This window comes from Babylonia areolata, chromosome 6 (assembly GCF_041734735.1).
Source record: "Babylonia areolata isolate BAREFJ2019XMU chromosome 6, ASM4173473v1, whole genome shotgun sequence".
Lineage (NCBI taxonomy): Eukaryota > Metazoa > Mollusca > Gastropoda > Neogastropoda > Buccinidae > Babylonia > Babylonia areolata.
In genome coordinates, this window is record NC_134881.1 from 24,899,543 (window position 1) to 24,926,488 (window position 26,946).

The window sequence follows — 26,946 nt, forward strand, 5'->3', positions numbered from 1 at the left end:
CGTTGTCTGAGTGTAATGAAGTTCTCTTACAGGAAAAAACACAGTTATCTCTGTCTCTTGATGCCATGCAACAAACTGTCTCTCTTCTCGAATCTGACAAACTCTCACTGAAGGATTCTATCAATTCTTTGCAGATTTTGCATGATTCTAAGTGTGCAGAGTGTCAGTCTTTGTCTGAAAAACTCACTGCCTTGCAGTCATCATATGATCAGAAAGTATCTGAGACACTGCATGAACAGGAAGCTACAGCTAGTTTGCACTTATCTGTAGAACAGAAGCATGAAGAGGTTTTGTCCCTTACAGAAGCTTTAAACAGTGCTAAAGAAATGCATGGCAAGCTTGTGTCAGATATGGAAACTGAAATTGAGAGCTACAGAGCACGGGTGCATGATCTGGAAGTAGAGGCTGAGAAACAAACTGCTGAGGTTTCCAGTATAAAGTCCAGCTTAGAAAGTGTTGTTCAGGAAAAAGATAATCTGCATGAACTAACAATGAAGCAGCAGTCTGAGCATGATGCCGAGATCAGTTCTTTGCAAACGCAAATCTGTGCCCTGTCCTCTGAGAAGGATCAGCTGAAAGCAGAGTGTGAAGAGCGTGTTTTCTCTTTGCGATCTCAGTTAGAAAGTGCCTTGCTTGACAAAGACAGCATGTTAGAAAAGCATACAACAGAAGTTTCAAAGCAGGCTGAAGAGATGTCATCTTTTCAGTCCCAGCTTCACAGTGCCTTAAGTGAGAAAGAAGACTTGCTTGCCAAGCATGCAGCCCTGGAAACTAGTCACGTGTGCCTTGTTAATCAGCATGAGAGTGTGCAGCAAGAGCTGCAGCAGTGTCATAGCGATCTGCAGCATGCCTCCTCCTCCCTGGCCTCACTGCAGCAACAGTCAGACCAGACCTCTGCAGATGTGTCTGCACGTTGTACAGAACTTGTTGAGATACTTCAAACTCACCGGCAGTTTCTTCCCGCCGGTGCCGCTACTTTCAGCAATCCATCCTTGTGTGATTTAACCAGTGTTGTGCATTGTGTTATGGACAGCATGAAGATGAAACTTTGTGATGTTGAGCAAACACTCAAGAGTGAAAGAGAAATGTTTTCTGTTAAACTGGCAGATTTGGAAGAACAGGTGTCCAGTCTGTCCTGTGAACTCTCAAACCAGAAATCTTTGTCTTCCTCAGAAAACAGTTCCCTGCAAAGCCAGATTGTGTCCCTGATGGAAGAAGTCAAAGGGAAAAATGAAACAATTTCCAGACTGACAGGAGATCTGGAAGATGAGAAACTGGCTTGGTCACAAAAGTGCAGCTCTTTGCAGACAGCAGTGGAGTCAGTGCAGCATGCTTTAAAAGACAAGGACCAGCAGATTGATCAGCTGATGCAAGAGAGGACAGGTGACAGAAACACCATCTCATCTCTGGAGCAGGCACTTGCTGACGAGAAAGCTGGTTGCTCTGAGCTGCAAGGAACTGTGGACGTGCTTCATTCCCAGCTCCTGACCCAAGAGGGAATCACCAAAGACAAAGAAACAGAAATCCAGGAATTGAAAGCCATCAAAGTTTCCTTGCAACAACATATGACCTCCCAGGAAGACATGACCAGAGTTACTGAGGAACAGTTCCAGTCCACTTTGTCAGCTGTTCAGAGTGAAGCCAGGACCCAAGCAGAAGCTGCCAGAGCCAAAGAACAGGAACTGCAGGGCGAACTTTCTACTCTACAAGCAGAGTCGAGACAGAGAGAGGCAGAACATCAGTCAGCAATCAAGACCCTCAAAAATGACCTGAAATCAGTAGAGGATGATGCTCAGTCCAAGGAGGCTGAATTCCAGATCACATTAAACAGCCTGGAAACAGATCTGCAGTCACAGATTGATTCTGCCAAAGCAAGGGAAAAACAGCTACATTCCAGGATTGATGAGCTTCAGTGTCAGTTGCAACAAGAAGAAGATACTGGCAGAGACAAAGAGAAGGAACTTCAAAATCAAGTGAAAGACCTGCAAGCTGTGACCCTGGCCAAGGAGGAAGAGCATCAGGAGGCTGTGAAACATCTGAACCAAACCTTGCTGAATGTGTCTGGTATGCAGGAACAGATGCACAACACCAGGGAACAACTTAATTGTTTGGAGCAGGAACTCTCTCAGATCCAGTCTGTGTGCACGGACAAAGATGACCAGCTGACAAGGGTGACAGAGGTCAAGGATTCCTTGCTGGCAGAGAAGGCATCATTGGAGATGCGAATCTCCGAAATGGAAACGCAGCAGAGCAAGGCCCTTGAGACTGCTTCTGAAGAGAAAGCAGACATGGAGGCACAGATTAAGGTTTTGACAGAAAGGTGCCAGACAACTGAACTGGAACTTACTAACTCCAGAGCAGATTACCAAGAACAGAACTCTGCATTTTCCACTGTTGAAGTACAGCTGCAAGTTGCACAATCTAGATGTGGTGCTTTACAAACAGAAATAGACCAGTGGAAGCAAGACCATGGTTGTATTGAAACTAAGCTAGAAGAAGCATTAAAGGATCTAAAGTCCAGTCAGCAGCAGCTATCTGCTGCAGAAAACAGATGTGATGGTTTGCAGATGCAAGTGGATGCTGATCAGGACACCATCAACAACCTTCAGGTGCAGGTGATGCAGATGGGTGTCAAGCTGGAAGAACTGAACACTGAGAACAACAGTATTCACAGTCAGCTTTCCAAAATGGGCATGGAAAACAGACATCTTCAGTTGTCTTTGAAAAATGCCACAGATACTTCAGCTTCAAATTCCATTCAGCTACAAGAAGCACAGATTCAAATTCAACATTTGCAGTCCTCCCTGGACGAAGCTGTCAAGCAAGGAGCAGAATACAGACACAACCTTGATGAATTGCATGACCAGTCAACTGAGGAGAAGAAAGCTGCTCAAGAGGAACTTTCTGGGTTGAAATCAGAAATGGGTGATCTAGAAGCAAGGAAAGCAGCTCTTGAGCATCAGTTGTCAGAAACCTGCCAACAGTTATCAGATCTTCAAAGGCAGTTTGAAATCAGTGAAACGGACCGAAAATCTGTTTTAACACAGCTGTTAGATTCTCAGTCCAGAGAAGATGTTCTTAGCAGGGAGAAAGCTGTCCTCAGTACAGAGCTTTCCAAAGCCCAAGAGGAAGTGAAAGAAATAAGGGCTCAAGAAATGAGTACAACTGAGCAGCTGAGTCAGCTCAAAATGCAGCTTAATGCTGTTGAAGTGGAAAGGGTTTCACTGACCCAACAGTCAGCAGAGCTGCAGTCAACATCAGAAGAAACCAAACTGTCGCTTCTGAACCAGATATCTGCCATGACAACTTCAGTTGATACTTTACAAGATGAGAAAGATTCCTTGGTGGTGCAAGTGACTGACCTGAACTTATTAGTTGAAAACCTCCAGAAAGAAAAGGTGTCTTTGAGTGACCAGGTGGCTCATGTGAATGCTTCAGCTGAAGTATTGCAGACAGAAAAAGACGCCTTGTTGCAGCAAGTCACCGGTTTGACCACCTCAGTGCAAATCTTTACAGAGGAAAAAGATTCTTTGACCAGGCAGTTAACTCTGCTTTCCGGTGAAGTGGACACATCACAAATTGAGCAGAGTAAACTGACCCAGTCTGTGCAAGCCTTGACAAGCTCAGCAGAAAGACTGCAGTCAGAAAAAGACCAGCTGTCTGAAGAGTTGTCCACTGCTAAAGATAGTCTTCAGGAAAAGATCAAGAAACTTGAAGAATCCACCTGTCTTGTGGAAACTCTTACCAGTGACTTGAAGACGCAACAAGACATTGTGGCAGCTTTGACAGATGAGAAGCAGAGCTACTGGACAGAACTGCTGACTGTGAAAGGCGATCTTGAAGAGACTACACAGAAACTTACAAACATCACTGAGGAGAGCCAGATCCACCAGGAACAGTCCAAAGGTCTGGCTGTGCAGTTAGCTGATGCCCAAAATGAGATGGAGCAGATGAAAGCAGAAAATCAGGACAGACTTCACACTGTACAGAGACTTGAAGAAAACCTCAGGAAAAAGGACCTGGACCAGGAACAACTTGAACAGCAGCTTCAAGAATTTAGAAAAGCAGCTGACTGTCAACTTCAGGACACACAAAATAACTTGTCTGCAACAGCTGAAGCTCTGCATGAAACACAAGCAACAGTGATTAGTTTGAAATCTCAGCTTGATTCCCTTTCTTTGCAACTGTCTGAAACAGCAGCTGATTTTGACAAGGAAAGGGAAGGAAAAGAAAGTCTCCAGCAGGATGTTGAAAGACTTCAGTCTGCTCTTCAGCAGACGTCTGATGACAAGAACAGACTGGATTCTTTATTGCAGCAAACATCAGAAGAAAAAGACCTTCAACTGCAGACTGCGATGACAAGCCTGGACATGCTCAGTGATCAGCTGACCTCTACCAGAATGGAAACTGAATCCCTTTCTTCACAATTGACTGCCCAGCTTCAGCAGGCCAGCCAGCTCAGATCGCTTGAAGTTTCTCTGAAAAAAAAAATTGCTGAAATGGAAAGACTAACAATGGAGAAAGACACTACCATTGCTTCATTGTCAGAACAGTTGAAATCTGCATCAGATAAGGAAGAAGTTCTCAGCACCAAAGACAGAGATAGTCAGCAGTACATTGACCAGCTGAAAGCATCACTTGCTGAAAGAGAGACCAGCTGTTTGCACAGCATCAGACTGGTAGAGGAGAAGATGGAAGAAGCTCAACACACCAATGCACAGCTGTCAGAAATGCTGAGAGATAAGTGTATGCAATTTGACCAGAAAGTTGCTGATTTTGTCAGTCTGTCTGAGCAGCACAACACACTGGAAGAAAAATTCATTGCCCAAACCACTGAGTTTGAATCATTAGAAAAAAGCCTTGAAGAAAAATCTCAGCATTTATTGTCTCTGCAGGATGAATTAAATTCAAGGACCCTGGCGAATCAAGACCTGGTTGGCAGTGTGGAAGAAAAGGAACAAAAAGTTCAAAGCCTTGAAGCAGAATTGGACCAGAAAGTTTCATTGCTTGCAGATGCACAGCGTCATTCTGAAGAAACCAAGACTGTGACTGCTGCAGAGATAGCACAGCTAACTGACCAAAGCAGCCGTTTAAAGGATGAACTGGCAGCAAAGAACCAAGAGATTCTGGAGCAGGAGACCAGGCTGCATTCAGTGGAAGAAATGCTTGTGGATGCACAGTTGGAAGTGACTCAGAAGGTATCATTGATTGAAGAGAAGCAGGAGCAAATCACAGCTTTTCTGGAAGAGATTGCTGGCTTGAAAGAAAAAACAGTGTCATTTGAGCTTCAGTCAAAGGCTCAGAATGATCAGATTGCATCTCTGTCCCAGCAGTTGACAAATTTGAAAACTGAACTAGCAGAGAATGCTAGTACAGTTGATTCACTGAAGACAGATATGGTAGCAAAGGATGACCAGATTGACCACTTGACTTCTGAAATGACAGAGAAGGAAGCACTGCTGGCTGACAGGATCACTCATCTGAGTGCTGAAATATGTGAGAAGACATCTTTCATTTCACAGTTGCAGTCTGAAAAGGAAGACAGAGGTTCCAAGATGATGTCCATGCAAGAATTGATAAAGAGTTTGGAGATGGATCTGGCAGGTGCCCGGACTGAAAGTACACATCTTCAAGAGGAAAAGAAAGAATATTTGACACAAGTACAAGAACTCCAAAATAAAGTCCTACACAGGGAAGAACAAGCTCTCATTTTGGAAGGAAGTTTGGATGAACTGCAGACTAGTTTGGACTCCAACCGGAGCAGCCTTTCTGTACTACTGAAGAAAGAGAAGAAGTTACAAGACCTCATTTCATTTCAGGAAGCCCTCCTGGAATCCAAAGAAATCATCATTACCAGCTTATCTGAACAGTTGGAGAAAACAGAAGAATCTTCATCAGTATTGATAAAAGCATGTGAAGAAAAAGAAGCACAGCTGCAGGAACTAAAAGAAAGCTACAAGGAAGCATTGGAGGAGCTTACCAGCCTGAAGAAGGAATCAACAGTAAAAGAATCTACAATACATGTTTTGACCATGGAACAACAACAACAGGCAGTTGAGAGGGATGAGTTACGTGAGAAAATGAAATTATTAGAAGATGCTCTTGATCAAGTCTCTTCGGAACTCAGTGCAGCCAAAACAGAAATAAACAAAACTTCCAGTGAACTACAGAAACTTTCTGTAGAGAAAGACAAAGTTACAGAAGAGTTCCAAAGGTCATCATCAGAAACAGTGCAGCTTTCAAAGAATCTGGAGCAAATTTCTTTGGCAAAAGACCAAGCAATCCAGGACCTTAAAGCAGACTTGCACAAACTGAGGGAAGAGTTGGAGGTGAAAGTCAGATCAGCAGAACAGCTCCAGAAATCCAATGAAGACTTTGAGTGTGAAATTTCCAAGCTGAAGACTCAGTTGGTAGAAGGTGAGGCCAGGACTGAAGAACTGCGCAAACAGTGTGCTGAAATGGCAGAGATCTCATCAGCCTTGCTGGACACCAAGCAGCACCTGCAGGAAATCACCACCAGCAAGGAGGAACTGTCGTCTGCATTAGGAGCCAAGTCCTGTGAGGTGACTCTAATTCAAGAGCAGATTCAGTCTTTGTCAGAATTGTCACAGAAACAGAACCAAGAGCTAGAGACAGTCAGACAGCAACTTGAAGATCAGGAGAAGCTGAATCAGTCTCTACAAGATGAGGTGCAGAGATTAGAAGGAGACAAACAAGACCTTCATTCAACCATTGCAGTTGCTGGTGTAAAATTAGAACAGGTCCAGTCAGAACATGCAGCACTTCAGATGCAGTTTGAAACAACCCAAGCAAACCTGCATCTCAACCAGACGCTTCTCCACAATGAAAACAAGAAGTGCGAACGACTTGAAGCTGAAAAGACAGAGCTTGAGATACAAGTCAGAAGACTGGAAATGACTGCAGATGAATTAAAGATTGTTCTCAGTTCAAAGGAAGAAGAGCTGATAAAAGATATGTCAGTACAACAGGCAAAATCTGCCTCAGAGATACAAGAGCTGCAAGCATCATTGTCAGAAGTCCAAGCTGACTTGTCAAGTGTGACAGACAAGCTGAGTGCTGCAGAATTTCAACTGACTGAAAAAGATGACCAGCTGCAGGAAGCTTTCCATGACAAGGACAAGCTGTATAGTGACTTAAAACAGCTGGAAACAAATTGCCATGAGAAAGATACCACTGTCCAAAGAATGTCTGATGAACTTGAGCTTCTGCACCAAAGTGCTGATGATAGTGATTCCACCATCCAGAAGTTATCTTGTGAAGTGAAACAGTGGCTTGAAGTAAAGGAAGCTCAAGAAACAAAGATCCACAGTTTGACAGATGAGGTTGAACAGTTGCAGAACTTAAATGCTACTAAAGATGCTTCCATTCAAAAGTTAGAAGATGAACTCAAGAGGCTTCAGGAAAGTAACTCAGAAATGCAAACCAGACAGCAAGAAATTGTTGACAATAAAGATACTGCCTTGCAAAAATTAACTGAACAGCTGAGTCAAGAACGTCTTGAAATGAAGGCCAAGCTGGAAGAAATGGAGATAAATATTGAGAACCTCAAGTCACGGCTCCAGCACTCTGTGGATTCTCAGGATTCACTCACTTCAGAAAACAGTCAAATGAAGGATGATCTCCAAGTAGCCACCAGAGAAGCAACTGTTCTTCAGGAACAGGTGACCAAGTTGGAAGAGATGTGCACCAGACAGCAGGAGAGAATTACGGAAATGGACAGCCAGCTTAAGTCTGGTCATGATCATGTGGAAGCAGTACAGGGAGAGTTGGGGGAGGCCATTGCAGAACTGACTCGGAAAGGAGCAGAACTTCAACAAGTGAGAGATCAACTGGACACAGCACAGAAGGAGAACAGCAACACTTCAAAGACAGTGGAAGAACTACAAATGAAAGTGAAATACTTGCAAGAAACTGCAGATAGACTGAAAGACGAAAAACAAATGAATGACCAAACACTAACATCAAATTTGGAAAGAGTGAACACAGCATTATTTGAGGAAAGAACCAAGGCAGGAAAGACACAAAAAGAAATGAGGGAACTCAAGAACTCAATCCAGGCAGTTCGCGGCCGGTTTCAGAGAATGAAAGAAGAGAAGAAGGTGGTAGAAGATGGCATCAGCACCAGAATCAACTCTGCCAGATTTGAAGTGGATGAGGTAAAAAATACCATGAAGAATGTTCAGGCAACAACTTCGTCCAGCAAGTCTGACATTGAAAAGCTGCTTGCTGATATTGAAACTTCAAAACTGGAAAAGGAAAAGTCCAGGCAAATACTGCAAAAACTGAAGAGTGATATGGAACATCTTCAGAGTAAGAAAGGCATAGATGCAGACTTGTCAGACCTGAATAAGGAGCTTGAAACCAGCAAGAAGACATTGAAATCCCTGCAGCTGAGCATCAGTCATTTAGATCATTCCTCCATGCTACAGGTCACAGACATGGGTGAGCTGTCTCTCCAGATTGCTGCTGTCAGAACAGAAAGAGAATTGCTGTGTGAACAGATCTCTGCTGCTACAGCCACTTACAGTTCTGTGAAGTCCTCCCTTAATGAGATTTCTCAGATAGTTGGTGAACAAAAACAACACACTGCTCAAAGTAAAGATGTTGCAGAAGATCTGGTGAAAGCGCAAACAGAAATTCTTGCTCAGTTCAAGTCAGCAGATGACAAAGCATGTATGATCACGGAGAAGATGGAAACAATCATGGCACGTGTTGACAGGTGTTCAGACTCAACCTCTGACTTTGAACAGCAGCTTGCATTGTTAATTGCAGATTGTAGTGCTCTTCAGTGTGATATCAGAGCTCTGACAGAGCAGACTACAGTGCTGATGGAAGAGAAGAATACTTTGCTCCAGGAGGTAGCAGAACACAAAGAGTCAAACAATGTCCTGAAGCAGCAAGTCCAAGGACTGACTGAGGAGCTGAAGAAAAAGCAAGAGGATATCCAAAGAGAACAGACTAATGCTTTCAGCATGCAGGAACTACAGGCAGAGAGAACATCACTGCTGACACAATGTGAAGACCTCCAGATATCCTTACAAGCAAAGTCAGCAGACCATGACAATCTCTTTCAGCAGTTGGAAAATGTACAGAAACAACGAGACGACCGAGAGAAAGAGTACCATGCCATGCAGCAGAATTTACAGGCAGCACAGAGTGAGATGATGGACAAGACCTTCCTTGCTCTGGAAAGAGAGTCTCAGTTGGAAATTCTGATGGAAGAGTTTGAAGCTGTTCAAGATCAATACCTTGCCTCTGATCATGAGAGCAAGTACCTATCCAAGCTGTACAAGAAAGCACTGAGTGATGGAGATGTCAAAGTATCCAAAATGGAATCACTTCTTTCAGAGAGCATCAGTGCTTTGAATTCATTTGGAAACAGTGTTGGAGAGCTCATCAGTGTTGCAAACAGTAGGTGTGAAAGCCAGGTGGAACTGGAAACGGAAGTGACAGACCCTTGGCCAAGTCCTGCATTGGATGAACGGGCAAAAGGAAATGATTTGAAAGGATCTCTGGAACAACTCCAGGCAGAAAATTCAGTGAAACTGTCACAACTGTCAGACAGTGTGTACAAAGTTGTTCAAGATAAACTGTTCTTGGAAAAGGAGAATGTGAAGCTGCTGAAGCTCTTAGAAGACACAGCTGAAGCCAAAGCCACAACAGATGGACTGCTGGGAGAAACCCAGTCTGTCTGTGCTGCACTTCAGGGAGAAATTCTCAACCTCAGCCAGGAACTGGATGAAATGAAGGGTCTCATCGCAGAAAAAGAGAATCATCTTGATAACATGGAGAAAGTGAAACAGGACTTTGAAGCAGAAATCCAGCAGTTCCAGTCTTCCTTGTCATCCATGCAAGATGAACAACAGCAGCTGCACAAAGAGAATGAACAACTCTCTAACAGACTTGTGGCCTTCCAGGTTAATATGGAGCAGGAAAGAGCCTTTCATCTGCAACAAATTAAAAACCTTGAAGAAGAAATAGCTGATCTTCAAGCACAGGCAGAGACAGCTGCAATTGACAGGATGCAGTTTCTCCAGGAAAAAGCTGTCCTTGATCAACAGAAGATGGAACTCCAAGGGGCTTTAGACAACCAGCAAGCAGAAACATTGAGATCTGCCTCTCCTAGCAGAGAGGTGGCAGAAATGCAGAGTTGTTCTGAGGATCCAGAAACAAATCTTGCCAGAGCTGAAGAATTGCAGTTGCTGAAAACTCAGTGGGAAATAGTCCAAGATGAGTTGCTCCAGTGTCAGGAAAATCAGACAGCACTGAATGCAGCCTGTGTTAAAACATCACACATGTTGAAGAACAGTCAGAAAGAGAAGGGTGAGCTTGCTGAAAGTGTTAGTGTCAAACAGTCAGAATTACAAGAACTGTCATCTTCACTCAGACACACAGATTCATTGTTAGCTGAAGCAAGAAGTGCGGTCCAGGACATGGAAATGGAACTTCAGCAGAAGAATGAAGAAGTTTTGATGAAAGAAAATGAACTGCAGAGTTTGTTCCAGAAACTGTCAAGAGTCCAAGAAGATTCACTCAGGCTCAGTGTCACAGCAGAGGAGAAAACTGATGAACTGCAAGATGTGAAGAACAAACTGGAAGAAAATTTGCAGAATGTACATGACCTCAACATGGAGAGAGACCAGCTAGAAGATGAGCTGATGGACACTCGGTCTCAGCTGCAGCGTGTCACTGCCCATTCCCATGAACAAGAAGACCTCATGCAGTCTCTAGAAACAGAGCAACAGGAATGGAAGAAGAAACTTGAAGAGGTTAAGGAGAACCTGGCACATGCAGAATCCCAACTTGAGAGCACGCAGGCTGATTCCAAGGACCTGACTCTTCAGATTCAGACATTAGAAGCAGAACTGTGCACATACAAGGACATGACTGCACATCAAGAACAAGAGATAAAACATTGTAATATCATGATTAACAAGACTGCGCGTCTTGAAGAAGATCTAGAAAGTCTAAGAAGTGAATTGCAGGAATCTAGAAAACAGTCTGATGCTTTTGCAGTAGAAGTTAATGAGCTAGCTTGTCAATTAACAGATTCCAGAGGACACATATCAGATTTGGAACAGATTCTGGAAGAGAAAACATCCAGTTTAGAAGAAATGACTGCTCAGGCCATGAGTTTGAGTAGGACAAAGACGGAACTCGAATCTTGCTTGCAGTCAGCCCATGAAAAGGTAAATGCATTGAAAGGTGATCTTGAATCTAAAGATGAACTGATTTTAGAAAAGACAGTAGAAAATGACTCATTAAGAGACCAGATCAGTGTGATGGGTGTTGTTTATGTAAGGGAGGAACAGAGTGGGGGTGTTAAGACTCAGAACTTGGAATATGAGGTGAAAAGTTCAGAGATAAGGGTGTTGAAACCATGTATGGATGGCCAGGTCCAAGCTGGGGCTTTTCAAGACGGGCCACAGACCCAGGCGGCTTCCCAGTCATCGGTTCATCAAGAAACATCTGTGCAACCAGAAGAGACAACAGTCCAGACTGCTGAGCTTGAAGAACAGCTGAAAACAGCTCACCAGGAGTGCCTTCATCTTTCATCTTCCTTACAAGAAATGCAAGAGCAACTGAAGGCCTCCCAAGCTGAAAAGGCAAGTCTTGAGGCAGCCTTGAAAAAGAAAGAAAAGATCATTCAAGGAATGAACCTGAAACAGAAGAAAATAGCAGTCAGAGAGAAGCAGATGCAGTCAGTGAAGTCCAAAGAAGTTACCGCTGAACCTCCAGACTTATCCAGATCTGCAGATGATTCAGAACCTGTTCAAGTGATGAAGGAGAAGACCAGATCTACAGCAGAGGTGTTATCAACATCATTAGTTGATATGAACTCTAATTTGGATAGTAGTCATATGTCTGTAGAGGGACCAGGGACAGAGGGACTGAGTGATCATCTGCAACAACTCCTGAAAGAGAAGCAGTACCTGACCATTGAGCGGGACATGATGAAGGAGCTATGCAGTGAGAAGGATGGGGAGATTGTGCAGCTTCAGACCAAGTTCTATGATGCAGAGTTTCAGTGGAAAGATGTGGTGTCCAGGAAAGACCGGGAAATCTCTGAGTTGCGGCAGAAATCCCATGGTCAAGAGGATGACTCCCATCACTTAATGGATGACAAGATTGCCTTGGAGAAAAGTCTGGAAGAGAAAACCACTGAGTTGAAGTGTATTTCAGAAGAGTTGGACCACACTCAACAAGAACTGTTAGATGAGCAGGAACGAGTAAGACAGCTGACAGAACACCTTGAGAACGAGCGGTCTGTCCTTTCCCAACAGTTGGAAGATTACACAAAGTACTGTGCTCAACTTCAAGACACAGTAACATTTTTACAACATGAAGTCAACACAAAAAGTCAGAACAGTCAGGAACATCAGGCAACTCCCCAAGAAGATCCAGGTGTGAAAGAAAGAGAAAACCAGAGGCTCCTGTCCCAAGTCAGAAACCTTGAAGCTCAAAAGGACTCTCTGGAGAAGAAAATAGAAATGCTTGAGGTGGAGAGACAGGATAGAAGTGAGCGCATGGAAGCTCTAGCTGCCAGATGTTGTGATCTAGAAAACACTGTGCAGCAGAAGACTGAAGAGGTGGAACAGCTGAAAGCAACAATTGCTGAAAAGGATCAACAGAACCAGGTGATGGAAGCTGTTATGAAAAGCATGATTAAAGAGAAAGACGATAGTCAGTCATCTGCTTCAGCACTGGCATCAAAGGTGGAGACCTTGGCATCTGAAAATTCTTCCTTAAATGCTCAGGTTTCTGATCTGCAGAAGGCTGTAAAGAAGAAGGAGGCAAGGCTTGTGGTTGTTAACAGGCAGCTAAAAGAAAAGTCCAGAATTCATGTTGATGGTGGTAGTTTGTCAGAAACAGACTCTTCCTTGTTCGGTTCCCAACATCTCATGAGCAGCACCGACACCATTTCTACATCTTTAAATGAGGAGCAATTTTCAGAGATTGTTGAAGAACCCATGATTGCCTCAGTTTCTGGTGATCTGACTTCAAAATGTCCTGCCTCAGACGGTTCAGATCCCCGACCGGGACGCCATGTTGGACATTCGAATCTGCAACAGCAGCTGTTAACTGTCCAGAATGAATTGGATTCTACCAAGAAGCAGTTGAAGAAGAAAGATGCCAAGATCCTGGTTTTGACCAAAAAGCTGAAAGGCACAGAACAAGTAGCTTCTGTGTCTGTTCCTTCAACACCAAAGGCTTCAATGACCAACTTGAGCGAGACACCTGAAACACCCCAAGCCACTCCTAATACATCTGTTAACAGTGCTGGTGCCTTTGAACTACAAGAGGTGATGAGAGACCGGGACAGGCTTGAAATGTGTTTGAGAGATGTTGAGGATTCCTTGCAAAGAGCAGAAGAGAGGAATGATGTGCTGGAGCAGGACCTTGAGGAGTGTGAGGCACGCTTACAAAGAATGGATAGAGACAGAGACCTGCTGGAGGAGGACCTGCTGGATATTCAAGCCATGGTCTATCAGCGCCCCAGAACTCAGTTTCTGGTCAACATCAATGACACTAAAGCCATATTACACCAATTGATCACGGAGCGAGCTTCTATTGGCAGCCATCTTAGTGAAACTCAGCAACACCTTCAAGACATGCAGTGGGAGAGAGACAACTTGCGGGGCCATCTAGCAAAGGCTGAAAACTTTATTCACTACTTACAAACAGAAAAGCAGGTGTTGGAAGAAAAGCTGCAAACTCCAGTACTAGATCAAGAAGCTGAGGTTAACCAGCCTCAGGTTGTGCCAGAGATCAGGGTATCCAGCCATGACCTGCTTCAGGAGTCAGAGCTCCAGGAACAGTTGAATGATGCCCAGCAAGCCCTTCAACAGATTCAGACTGAAAATCTTGATCTCAAGCAGCGTCTTCAAACACAGCAGCACATCACTACAGAGGAACATCATGCTAGGGCAGAACAAGCACAGAGCTCTCCAGGTTTGCAACAGGAAGGAATGCAAGCTGAAGGGGAATCTAGAATTAGAGAGCTGCTGGCAGAGTTAGAGATCTCCTCAGAACGTTTAGCCTCAGTAACATCAAAACTTGAGATGTCAGAAAAGGAAAAAGAGATCTTGGAAAACCGTCTTGATGAAGTTCGCCAAGATCTTGCAGAGGCTGACAGCTACTACCAGCGTCTTCACAAAGACCTTTCAGATCAGTGTCAACAACTGGAAGAGCATGCAGCAGAAATTCGCCAAGAAAATAATACCCTTGTGACCCGTAAGTCTGCAATGGCAGAAGAAATGAACAAGATGGCAGATAGTCTTGCAACACTGGAAGAAGCAGTCAGAAAAGCAGTGCATGACAAAGAACTGGCAGAAAAACAAGTTTCTGCCATGGAGAAGGATGTGGATTATCAGCAGAGCAGAGCAGAAAAGCTTTTGAAACTCTTGCGAGAAAAAGACTCATCTGAAGCCTCCACAGAGGAAAAATGTGTGTCTTTGACAGAAACAGTGGCTTATCTGCAATCAGAAGTGCAAAGTCTTCAGAGTGAAACAGGGTCCCTACATGATGCTGTCAGCTTAGGGCATGAAGCGGAGGCCAGGGCCAGAGAAGAAAGTGCACAGTACCAGTCACAGTTGGCATCCTTGTCCCAGGAGCTGCACAACAAAGGGGAGAGGATTTTTCTTCTTGAAGACCAAGTCAGCATGTTGGAACAGAACACAGCATCAAGAAACGAAGACTTCTTACAAGTGGAACAGATGTTGTCAAACCTGAAAAGTGAGCTGTGGACAAAAACACAATTAGCAGAAAGCACTCAGGCTGATTTAGCAATCTCTGTTCAAGAAAATGTGCATCTTAAAGAAAATCTGGAAGCCAGTGCCAGCCAACTATCAGAACTGCAGAAACAAATGTCTGCTCTGACAATGGCCAATGAAGAGCTGACCTGCACTGTTGACAGACTAGGTGCACAGTCTCAGCAGGATCAGTGTCAGATTTCCAGCCTTGAACAGCTGCTGGCAGCATTATCAGATCAACACAGGCAAGAGACGGAGATGAAGCAGAACCTGGAAATGCAGTTGATGGCAGCTCAGCAACAGCTAGCAGACCTTGCAGCTCATGACCTACAGCACAGTCACATGGCAGACACTGTCAAGACGCTTCAGCAGCAATTGACCAACTCAGAGGAGCAGATCAGACATCATCAAGAAACTGAACAGCAGTTGAAGGATACTATTGTGACAGTACAGCAGCAACTTGCAGATTCAACAGAGCAGGTCCAGCATTACCAAAAGCACAGTCAACAACTTGAAGACAGTATAAATGCCCTGGAACATCAGCTAAGGGAAAAGTCAGAAAAACAGTTGACCATTGCTGAAAGTGAAGTACAGATGCTCAAAGAAGAAATGTCTATGCTCAACACCATCAAATCAGAACTACAAGAACACAACACAAATTTACAACAGGAGCTTGCTGCAGTTAACAGGGAAAGAAACACATCATCAGAAAGACAAAGAATGTCACAGTCAGCAGCTCCTCAAAGTATGTCCCCAGAGGAGACCAGTCCACAAAATACTGACATCAGCGACATGCAAACACTAGGCACAAAGGTAACAGAACTGCAGAAAGCTATCAAAAAGAAGGATGCCAAAGTGATGTCTTTGACCAAACAGCTGGAAAAGAGCAAGCAAGAAATATCTGACTTGTCACAACAGCTCAGTGATGCAAGAGAAGAGCTGCATTCAAGAGGGACACAAGCACTATCACAGACCACTCCACAAGATGCATTTAACAACAGCACATCCATCACAGAATATTTTACACCAGTCCAAACCCCAACACAAGGTGCATCATTTTCAACACCAACACAAAACACTCCAACACTGCCAGCCTTTGAGGGAAACTTCAACATCCAGTCACCGATCAGCAGCAGCCAGACAGCATCAACAGACTATCCAGACAGAAATTCTTCCGATGTCGCCCTAGGTCAGCTGAAACAGCAGTTGACGGAAAGAGAAAGTCATGTAAGATCATCGCGGGACCCTGTACTCTGCTGTATCATTGATCTGAATTTTGTATGCTAACAGACTTGCCAAGTTCTGTACTGCTAACACTTCATGATCATCCCACTTGTTTGTTTGTTTTGAATGCGGGACAAACCAACCATGATTATGTTGGGTTTTATCTTTAAAATTTCTCAGTTTCATGATTACTGTTTTGATTACTGCTGAAGAGTTGATTGAATCATGGTTGTTTGGTCTAAGAACAGTTGCAGCTTCATTGTATTGTTTCCTCATTTTCTGCATGTTTGCATGCTATTTCATTATTCTAATCGGATTGTTGATTCTCAAATGCCATCTGCTGTGTTCAGGTAAAAATTAACTACAAGACTCTGCCTGCAGGTGTAGTTGTCAAGCACAGTTACCATTTGCTTTGTTTTGTTGTCATGATATTTTATCTTGAGTTGGGCACACAAGTGGCAAAGCAGAGCTGGCAGATCAGATTGGAAACTGGATCTGTAGTGAAAGAATTCGGATCAAGCATCTGATTGATCAGTTCAATGCAGACTGTTGGAACTCTGTGTTGAAAGATTTTGCTTGGCAACAAGTTAGAGCAATTTGTTGACTGCTGCTTATGACTGTCCATAGATAATTAGAGGTAGTGGTGAAACACTTGTAGCTTGTCTCTAGAGACACCTTACCAGCCATCATGACACAGTGTGCCTTGAATCCTTTTTTGTTATAGTAAATATTATGCAATGAAATTATTGTTTCAGGAATATTTTAAAATAGATATTTGTGATAAATAGTTAAGATTACCTATATTTTCATCTTCTTTTGTTTGTCTGTTTTGAACTACAAACATAAAAGTAGTTCAGATTGTTTAGACTTGCAAGTAACTTTGAAAGCAGTGGAAAAAATCATTGCTGAGTGATCGTTATCTCCAGAATGGGTCATCAGTAGTATGTGGAGGAAGGGCTGAGCTGGTTGGGGTATGCTTATCTTTGCACTCACATCTTTAGCTGATGCACTAGATCTGATATCGAAATGTTTGTTTTGTCAGATATTTCTTATTTTTTTGATTACTTAATCATTAGACAGGAATGATGTTATATTAAAAGAAAACTTATAAAGTTTTCCTGTCAAGCTCTAGTTGTTTTTTCTGAAACATTGGGTGATGGAATATGTAATAACTGAATAAGGAAGGACGTTTGAGTGAAATCACAGCATTACTTTGAGCAAAATCACAGTTGTCTTTGCATTACTGTTTGTTTTCTGTAAGGAAAATGGTGGTTAACAAGTTAACTCCCTAAAATGTACTTTGAGGAAGGAAGTTTGGACAAGTTGCAGTTGTTCCCAGAGTCACCAGCCTCTCCCAACCCATCCCTCCCCTCTCCCCATACATCCACCAACCTCCATATGAATTTACAAATTAGCTGCAAGTATTACGATGTTTTGACAACAGAAGGTAGCTATTATGCTTTGCTGACAGATTAATAGTGCCAGTACAGTTGATTATAGCTTGGTTCAAGTTTTGGGTTGGGGATTATAGCTTGGACTCTGTGAACATACTTAAAACTATTTTGACATCATCTCTAATACTCCTGCAGCACTTCAGTAATTCAGTAGTGTGTGTGTATGTGTGGTCATGTTTTTGCATGTGATATATATTATATACATATATATGCGTAATTTCTATAGTGATATATAGATATATATCTTATGCTTAATGTGCTGTCCTAGCACTAGTACCCATTTAACTAATGCACAGTATTCAATCAATCACATATTTGCTTGAACATTTTTATTACATACATATCTTTCTTGGGAGCTTTGTGTTTTGCCATTTTTATTTTTCCAGTTCAAAAAGGTTGTAATAGAGGGTACTGTGTCCTATCTATTTAAATGTATGCTTGCATATGTAATGTATACATCAAAGTGAGGTACATGTGTGTGTGTGTGTGTGGATATCAATTGAAAATAATCAGTTGATCATAGCACGCATATGTCAAAACAAAAACAAACAAAAATAATAATAAGGATTTGGTAAAGCATTGCAAACAGGATTATTTCCAATAGGTTTTAAAGTGGAGACCTTTTAGAATTGATCTTGACAAAAGGTTAGAGTCTCAGTCACATTGGGAAGCATAAACAGCAATTTCTTTCACTTCCATGGAGCTTTTTTCACTTTGTTTGCTGCACTATTTGCAGAATACTAAAATCAACAAGAAATGATCCATTCACTAATTTGACCTTGACCTTGGTTCAAGGTCACAAAAGACCCAAGTGTTTGCAAGGCTTGACAGTCTGAAGGGGAAAAATAACTGAATATGTGGATGACAGGTATGGACAGGTATGAAGGAGAGTTAGAAAGATGACACAGGTAAAGTTCTGCTTTATTAGTTTTAATAAACTTCAGGTCTCTTGTGTCATATGACTTGTACACTCCCCTCCAACCCCTTGTGTGTGTTTTTTTAACAGGGAAAGGGTGGGTGTGAGAGAGGTCAAAACTTTGTGTGTGTGTGTGTGTTTTCGTCTAACAGATTTCAGTTTATCTTTTTATGTTTCTTTTTCCCTCTGTATACAGTTGATCTTGCTGCTCTGATCTTGTTATGAATAAATAGAATTATGTGAATTTGAATAAGGTAAATTGGATTTGAATAAGGCCAATCTGATCATAGCATGTGGCAATTTCAAAACTTTTCAAAGGAATAAAATGTATCTAGCAATAGCATGCTGGCATGCTTGTATTATTTGATTTGCATGACTGTTGTTATGCAGAACTTGTAGATATTTTCCATTGCATTTGTAGTTGACAGTTAAAAAATTTTGATGTTTCAAAAAGGTTTATTGTTTTCAGAAGCCTTGTTGAAATTTTGTATGGCTGATATTTAACAAGCCATATGGGCTGTGTGGCAATTTAAGTCAAAACAAACAACAAAAGTTTTTTTTTTTCCTTTAATATGTTGCTTATGGTTAACAAAAAGACATGCATCAGCCAAAAGAAAAAAGAAGAAGAAAGAAATGAAATCAGAAACAAGGAAAGAGAATGGTGAAATTATGATTATTTTCATTCTGTATAACTTGGAGAGCTTTAAAAAGCAGCAACAGTCATAATGATTCCCCCCTCATCACTTGTCCTACCCCTCTCCAACCTCCCCACCCAACCCCAAGATAATTTTTTGCTCAGTCTCAATTCCAGTGCCAAAACCATTATTGTGTTTACATGAAACAGTTTCGACTGAGGTCTGTTAAACAGCTGTCAAAAGTATACATGCATATAATCTGTGGGTGAATGGTTGCACTCTTTTTTTCCTTTTCTTTCATGGAAAATTGCTTGAAATGTAGGTGCTGTAAATGCTGGCTTCATCTTTAGTAGTCCTGGTTAAAAAAAATTTTGATTTAAGGTTTATTTTATTAAATTCAGAAAATTGCGGGGGTGGGGGGTGGGGGATTCCAGCTTGATGGATTATTTGAATATAAATTTAGGATATTTTTTTTTATGTCATAAGTTGATGACATGTTTATTGTAAAATGTGCTGTTGTTTTTATTTATTTATTTGCTTGTAATTTTTAATTGGCTTGGGAAAATTGTGTTTTAATCTATAGAATGATTAATAGGTTGTTATTTTCTTCTTATTATTATTTTTTTTTTTTATATCAAATTTTGTCGCCAGTCAGGTCTCTTATTGTAGAAGCTTGTACAATGTAGAGCAGTGCAGGTTTTATTCAGTAATCCAAGACCTCTTGGAATGAAAATACCTTACTTAATACATTTAATACTAGCACTTCAGTCAGTCTTCATGATTTTTTTTATTGAGTGTATTTATCTGTTCAGATATTCTGAAGAGAGTACATTTGTGAAATATAATTGCTGAACTTAACATCTGATAATTACTTAGGAAATAGAATATTAGCTATTTGGGTTTGGTTTTGTTTTTTGCATTTTGATTTCTGTTTAAGAGATAGAATACTAATGAAGTTGTTTGATATTAATATTTTAGAGACAAAGTTGTGGATATAATTTGTTTATTTTTTTATGATTGCATCACTCAATGGATACTTGCAGATATGAAGATTTCATTCCATTGGTTTTAACAGTATAAAATACAGTATTCATATTTACAACTACTGATTGAAAAAGACTGCAACTGGATGTGCATTTTAAATTGTTCTGATGTATTGTAATTTCATTACACATCTGTTCTAGTCATTTCTTTATTTGATCTTTCTTGTTATTTATATATTTGGTATTGGGGTTAACTTTTAAATATCTGTCCCTTTTTTGTGTTTTCCTCGGTTTCTTTGATTTATCAGTCTTTTATTTAGTTATTGGTTATTGGAGATAACTTGTAAATATTCAGATATCCTTTTTTTGTGTGTGCAGTTCCTTAGTTATTTTGGGTTGTTGTTGTTTTTTTCTCAAATGGATTGGATTGGCTCATTTGATTATCATTTGGCTTTATCTGAATAAAAATACGTAAACACTCTTCTGCCTTTTCTGTTACTGTTTCATTTTGTTCCCATGTTTCGGTTGTGATTATATGATGGTAATGAGATATTTATCTTCAGTCTGTCCGTAACTCTCTACCCAGGTGGCAGAGCTGAGCAAGACCATAGACACCTACAGCCAACAGCTCCTGCAGTATGGCAAAACAGCAGAAGATCTTCAGGGTCAGCTGGACGTCCTTCAGGAGCAGAAGGATAAAGCAGAGGAGGTGGCAGCCGAGCAAGCCAGCCAGATTGCACAGTTGGAATCCAAGCTGTCTGCTGCTTTGTCAGACCAACAATCCTCCAGTGATGTTCACATGGCTCAGCAAGCTGACTTGGAGGCGAAGCTGTCAGAAGCATTGGATGTGAAAACACAGGTGGAGAGTCAGCTGGAAACACTGGACAGCCAGCTGTCTGATTTGGGCACTAGGTATTCACAGGTGCTAAAGGAAAAAGCTGAGGTGGAAGCAGGTGCATCTAAGACCAGAGAGGAGTTAGAAGAACTTGATAGAAACTATTCAAAGGTGTTGTCAGAAAAAGAAGATTTTGAAAAAGAGCAGTCAAAACTGATCCATCAAGTGGAAGAGGTCAGCGGCAAGTATTCTGAGGTGTTGACAGAGAAAGAAGCAATGCAGAATGAGTTCACCACACTGAACCAGCAACTGGAAGAACTTGGAGGTAAGCTGACTGAGGTACTAATGGGGAAGGCAGAAGCAGACAACAGAGGCCAGAAGCTTGAGCAGGAACTCTCGGCTGCAAACGAAATGCTGGCTCACCTCAGATCTGTATCAGAGCAGTCTGAGGGAGAGCTGAGCCAACAGCTTCAGGCTGCTCTTGAAGACAAATCTTCCATCCAGAGTCAGTTGTTGGGGGTGCAGCAACAACATCAGTCATTACAAGACCAGCTGCAGGCACTGCAGGCTGGCTCACAAGATGTTCAGGATCAGCTCACACATGTGACAGCAGAGAGGGATGGTCTCCAGACACAGCTGCTTTCTCTCCAGGACCAGCTTACTTCTGCTAAGCAAGAGAAGTTTGACGCCCAGACTAAAGCTGATGAGCTTCACCAGGAAGCTACTGGGCAAACTGATAGAGTGAGGGAGTTGGAGCAAGCCCTGAGGGACCTGTCTGATCAGTTCACTAACTCACAGGCTGATGCTGTCACACAGCAAACAGAGAGGGAAGCACTCCAGTCACAGCTAGCAGCAGAGACTCAGAGGGCTGGAGATCTTGAAGCAACCACCAAGGATCTTACAGAAAAGTTGTCCGAATCACAGTCCCTTCTTTTTAAGCAGCAGGAAGAATTAGGAAGATTACAGTCTGAGTTTGCTTCGCAGCAGGCTGACCTCCAAGCTCTCCGGTCGCAGCATGAAGCTGACGTGGCCTCCCACAGCTTTGAAGAAAAACACAAGACCATAGAATTGGAGGAACAGATTAAAGACCTCACTGCAAAACTTTCTGAATCCCAGTCTGCTGTTCATCACAGAGAAGAAGAAGTGAACAACCTGCAGTCAGAGCTGAGCCAAGTCAGCGCCTCCTTGTCTGCGGTACAAACTGAGCTCCAGGAAAAAGAGTCATCTCTGATTCAGCAGCTGACCACAGCTCAGGCTGAAAAAGAGACCACAACTCTGCGTCTGTCGGAAGTCGAGCAGCAAGTGGTAGAGCTCAAAGAGCAGCTGTCCTCTGCAGAAGCTGCAAGTGGTGGTGGTGATGGTGTTGGTGGTGGTGATAGTGGTGGTGGGGATGTTGAACAGGTGCTGGAAGCCATGAACAAGCAGCTGTTACAGAAGGCTGACCAGTTGGTGGATGTGCACTCTCAGCTGGAAGTTGCCCAGGCCAAGGTAAGTCACCTGTTCTGTCCAGTAGTGGTAGCGTAACTGTCGAAGGTTTATGTGTGAGTCTTGATTGGTAACAAGCACTGTTTTGGATTGTGTTAAGATAAAATAGATTAAGCTTAATATCTGAGAGACAGAGAGAGAGAGAGAGTGTGTGTGTATGTGTAGAATAAGCTCAGTATCTGAATGTGTGTGTGATCCTTGTTTTCCCCCTGTCAGTCTAATTCTTTCACTCTGTTCTTTCTTAACTGTGTGTATATATGTGTGTGAGTAATAGATATTTAGTTATATTTGTGTATGTGTGTGGTCAGTGCTGCAATATGTGTAGCACACATGTGCATGTATTTATAACTAAAGTGTGTGTGTGTGTGTGCGCACACGCGTTTTCATGTGTGTGTGTGTGTGTCTGTGTGTGCATTCAGGTGAAGGATCTTGAACACAAACTGCAGGACAAGGAGGAGAAGATGGAGTCTTTGGTGGGCACAATGCAGGAAATGGAGGAGCGACTGGAGCAGCTGAGTGAGGAGTCTGAACAGTCCAAGTTGGACCTTACTTCATCGAGCGCACTTGCTGACAAGGTACCAGATTCCTCTAGTGGCTGCTGATGGATGTCACTTTTGATTCCCCATGTGCTCACCAAAATCTGTTTTGAAGTCAGTAAAGAGTCTTGAGTATTATTTTTATTGACCTGCGCAGTCACTTGTTAAGCATGTGATTAAAGGTGAAGTTGGGTGGATGGGTGTGTGTGTGTGGACCGTGTGACCTGGGTGTGAGTGTGGCTGTACAAATGTGTGCAGGTGTTTCATGTTTGTGGGATTTAGTTAACATGTGTATGCATATGCTTGTGTGTGTGTGTGTTTGCATATAGTTAACATGTGTATGTGTATGCTTGTGTGTGTGTGTTTGCATATATATGTATATGTGTGCCAGTTCACAGTGTGTGTGTGTGTCTGTGTGTGTGTTGTTAAAAATACTTGTTTAGGTGGATAAGCATAGAAGTATGACATGAACCTGCACCATGACCATGTGTGTGTGTTTGTGAGCAGTCTATGGAGGAGGAACTACAAGCCTTGAAAACTCAGGTGGCCGAGAGAGAAGAAAGCCTTGTGGCAAGGGAGAAGTTCATTGCTGACAAAGAGCTGACTTTGAAGAAAGCTTTGGCCACTGTCAAGAAACTGAAGTTCCAGCTTCAGCAAGCAAACACTCAGGTATGGCCATTATTCTTGCATCCAATGTCTTGAGTGTTCTTAACCTGTTGTAAAAGTTGAGTCTGAATATGTGGGGAGGATTTGATGGGGCTAGAGAGTTTACTAGTTGAGTGCATAAGAGAGTGTGTTTGTGAGATCCATAAGTATTGTGTGTGCTATGCCATTTATGCTTACATTGATGCCCATATAAAATGTAAGTATGTAAAATATTTGTTTTGAAAACCAATTTCACAATTCTGATGATTGATGTCTGCTTCTTCCCAAAAATAATTCAGCTAAACGACTGTCCAAGGTTAACTCATTGTCTCAAGTTGTATTCATGACAGGACTCATTCAGATGCTTACAGTTGTTTTTTTTATGCATGTCTTTGTCTGCATGTGGGACTGGGAGTTTATTTTCTTCAAGAACTCATTTATTTCTGTTTTAATACAAACATTATACAGGTTTAATGATCCTGCCTGATAATGCTGGTCCAGACCACCCCAACATTGGAATCACTTTGAAGTTTAAATGCAGGATGATGATTTACATGCTAATCTATAAACTGTCTGAACATGCAAAATAGTTAATGACTGTTCATTGATATAACATAAATACTGATTTCAGAATTTCACACATGAGATGCTTGTGTATGTTGGGTAGTGTCATGCAGTTGTTTTTGTGCAGCTGGAAGAGGTGCGCAAAGAGAAGGAGGGTCTGGAGCAGCAGCTGTCCCAGCAGCAGGGTGCCGTCACTGTGTCTGCCACAGACGTCCCTGACAGTGCACCCAGAGAAGAGGACAGACACCAGGGGCAGGCAGTGCCAGGAGACAGCTCTGGGGACTCGTCCACACCGTCACCTGACATGCAAGAGCTACAGAAGCAGCTTCAAACCTATGCAGAGTACTGTGAGCGCCTGCAGGAGCAAGTGCAGCAGTTGACTGAGAACGTGCAGTCTGGGGACAGAGCCAAGGCCAAGGTCACACAACTGGAGGAGCAGGCTGAGCTGAGTCTTCAGCATTCAGAGAAATCTCAAATGGAAGTGATTGTCCTTCGCCAACAGATAGCTGAACTCCAGCAGGTGTCGGATAAATCTGTGCAGGAACTTCAGCAGCAGGTTGTCCAAACTGGAGAGGAATGTGACAGATCCAGAGAACTGGCAAGTTCCCTGCAGCTTCAGCTAGCAGAGGCACAAGAAAAGTGTGTCAAGTTCCAACAACAAATCTCCACAATGGAGCAAGATCTGGTCCAGACTCGGGAAGACCACAGCACCACCCAGCAGCAGTTGGCAGAAGCTCACCAGGAGGCTGAAGCTGCCTGCAAAGAGAAGTCTTCCCTGCAGCAGCTTGTTGAGGACCTGCAAGGTCGTGTCCAGGGTTTTTCAACTGAACAGGATTCAGTTGTTGAAAACCTGAAACACCAGCTGCAGCAGCTTACGGAGGAGAGGGACTCTCTCCAGCAAGCTGTGGAGGGCCATCAGCAGCAGCTGCAGACCCTGAGGGAGGAGAGTGAATCCTCACAACATGAAAACGTTTCAGAGATGGAAGCTTTGAGATACTCGGTTGAAGAGAAAACTCAGCGGGTTCAACAGCTTCAGCTGATGGTGGAAGACATGCGTAGCACACACCTGGAAACGATAGAAAGTAAAGATTCCCTTCAGTCACAAATGTCCTCCATGATAGAGACGATGGAATCGCTTCAAGGAACTCTGAGCACTCGTGATTCAGAGCTGGAGCAGATGCTGACTGAGATTGATACTCTGAGAGAAAAACTGGCTGAACGGAATGACGAGATTGTGGGTCTTCAGTCCAGTCTGTCTAGCCTGCAGGATGTCATTGCATTGACAAAGTCTGATCTTGAAGCTGTCACAGATGACTACAATGAGCGTGCTCAGGACCTGGAAACTCAAATCAGTGAACTGGAAAAACAGAAGGAACATCTGAACACTGAACTGGAGCTAGAGAAGAGCAGGAATGAGGAACAGAAGGAGCAGTTGGCCACAGTTGTTAGTCAGCAAGAAGAAGCAACAGCAAAACTAGAGGAAGCCAGAGAAACTTTCCAGGAGCAGATCATGTCACTGTCAGGTGAACTGGCTGACGCACAGAGTGACATCCAGCAACTGAACACAGTCAAAGCTGCTTTGACATCAGAACTGGAGGCTTTGAAAGGGTCATCGCAAGCAGCAGCTGAAACAGAGGCCCTGTCTGCTCAGTTATCAGCCAGTCAGCAGGAGATACAGACCCTCAAGGACCAGCTTCATGCAGCAACAGAAAGCATGCAGTTATCACAGGGACAATCTGTGGAACTGGACCAAATCAAGCTGTCTCAGGAGAAAGTACTGAAAGAGAAAGAAGACTTGGAAGCATTGCTTTCAACAGTCGAGAATGACAAGGCTTCACTGGACAGCCAGCTGCAGCAGACAAAACAGAGCTATGACCAGCTGTCTGTAGAATGTCAGCAACAGCAGGATGTGATTGCCCACAAGGATAAAGAACTGTCTGCCTTGCAGTCAGGCCAAGAGGCCACCAACAGCCGTCTGTCCCAGGTTCTTCAGCAGCTCGATCAGCTGAGCCAGCAGAAAGAACAGCTGGAGGTGGACAATGACTCCCTGCGGGGCGAGATTGAGGGGCTGGAAAAGATCATCGCTGATGCTCAGTTCAGGGAGCAGGAGTCGCACGAGGAGAGACATCGCCTGCAGGAGGACCTGAACAAGAGCCTACAGGCGAACACCTCTGTCAAGGCTCAGCTGGAGCAGCTGCAGTCCCTTTCTCCCCCTGCCAGGGAAGTCCACCCCACAAAGGATGAGGATGCCTGGGACTGGGGGTCACAGGTGGAGGTGGAGGAGGTGGCCGTCACACGCCAGAGTCTGCAGATGACATCAGCAGCACCCCCTTCTGGAGCGGCTTCCCCATCTGCAGGACTGGAGCGAGTGAGCAGAGAGCTGCAGGAGCTGAGACAGCAGCATCAGTCCCTGCAGGAAGAGCATGACAAGGTAGGGGTGGGGGGGAGGTGGTTACACTGTGTCAGCCTTACTGACAGTAGTTATGTGAAGTCCCACATCATGATGCTTGGACATTTTTACTGTTTGAATGATATCACTGCATTCTGGAAAATTCCTTTCCCATTGCCCCGTTTCTTTCTTATTTGTTAGGTTTTTTAAAGAAAGTTTTGTTATTATTGTTTTGTCACGGCTGTGCCGCTTAACTTCCAGCAGAGCTATTTAGTTTCAGAGTTCAGTGAGCGGTCAGGAGCACGGCTGCTGACCTAGATTCCTCTGGGATGGGAGGGGGGGGGGGAGGGGAGCGCGCGCCGCGCTCTTTGTGCCTATGTTTCCAGCAGAGAAAGGTGTATTGTTTAAGTGATTTTCATTTCATCATATTCCTGCACACCGGTTTTTGTTTGCTGTCATTTTTGTGTACATGATTCCAGTGAATGTGAACTTTAAGTGTGTTGTGT

At 43.2% G+C, this 26,946-nt stretch overlaps 1 protein-coding gene across 4 annotated transcripts in view; it reads left to right on the top strand.

Moving 5' to 3' along the window:
- LOC143282859 (uncharacterized) overlaps positions 1–26,946 on the top strand; it is a 67,864-nt gene that overhangs the window by 20,360 nt on the left and 20,558 nt on the right. For 2 of the 4 annotated variants that reach the window (XM_076588711.1, XM_076588712.1), the window contains exons 1-5: positions 1–16,001; positions 20,573–22,309; positions 22,726–22,881; positions 23,350–23,511; positions 24,179–26,482. In XM_076588711.1, coding sequence (XP_076444826.1) covers positions 66–16,001; positions 20,573–22,309; positions 22,726–22,881; positions 23,350–23,511; positions 24,179–26,482 — 20,295 coding nt within the window. In that variant the 5' untranslated portion in view covers positions 1–65. The remainder of the gene's footprint in view (positions 16,002–20,572; positions 22,310–22,725; positions 22,882–23,349; positions 23,512–24,178; positions 26,483–26,946) is intronic. The other 2 variants (XM_076588713.1, XM_076588714.1) reach the window with 2 other exon arrangements.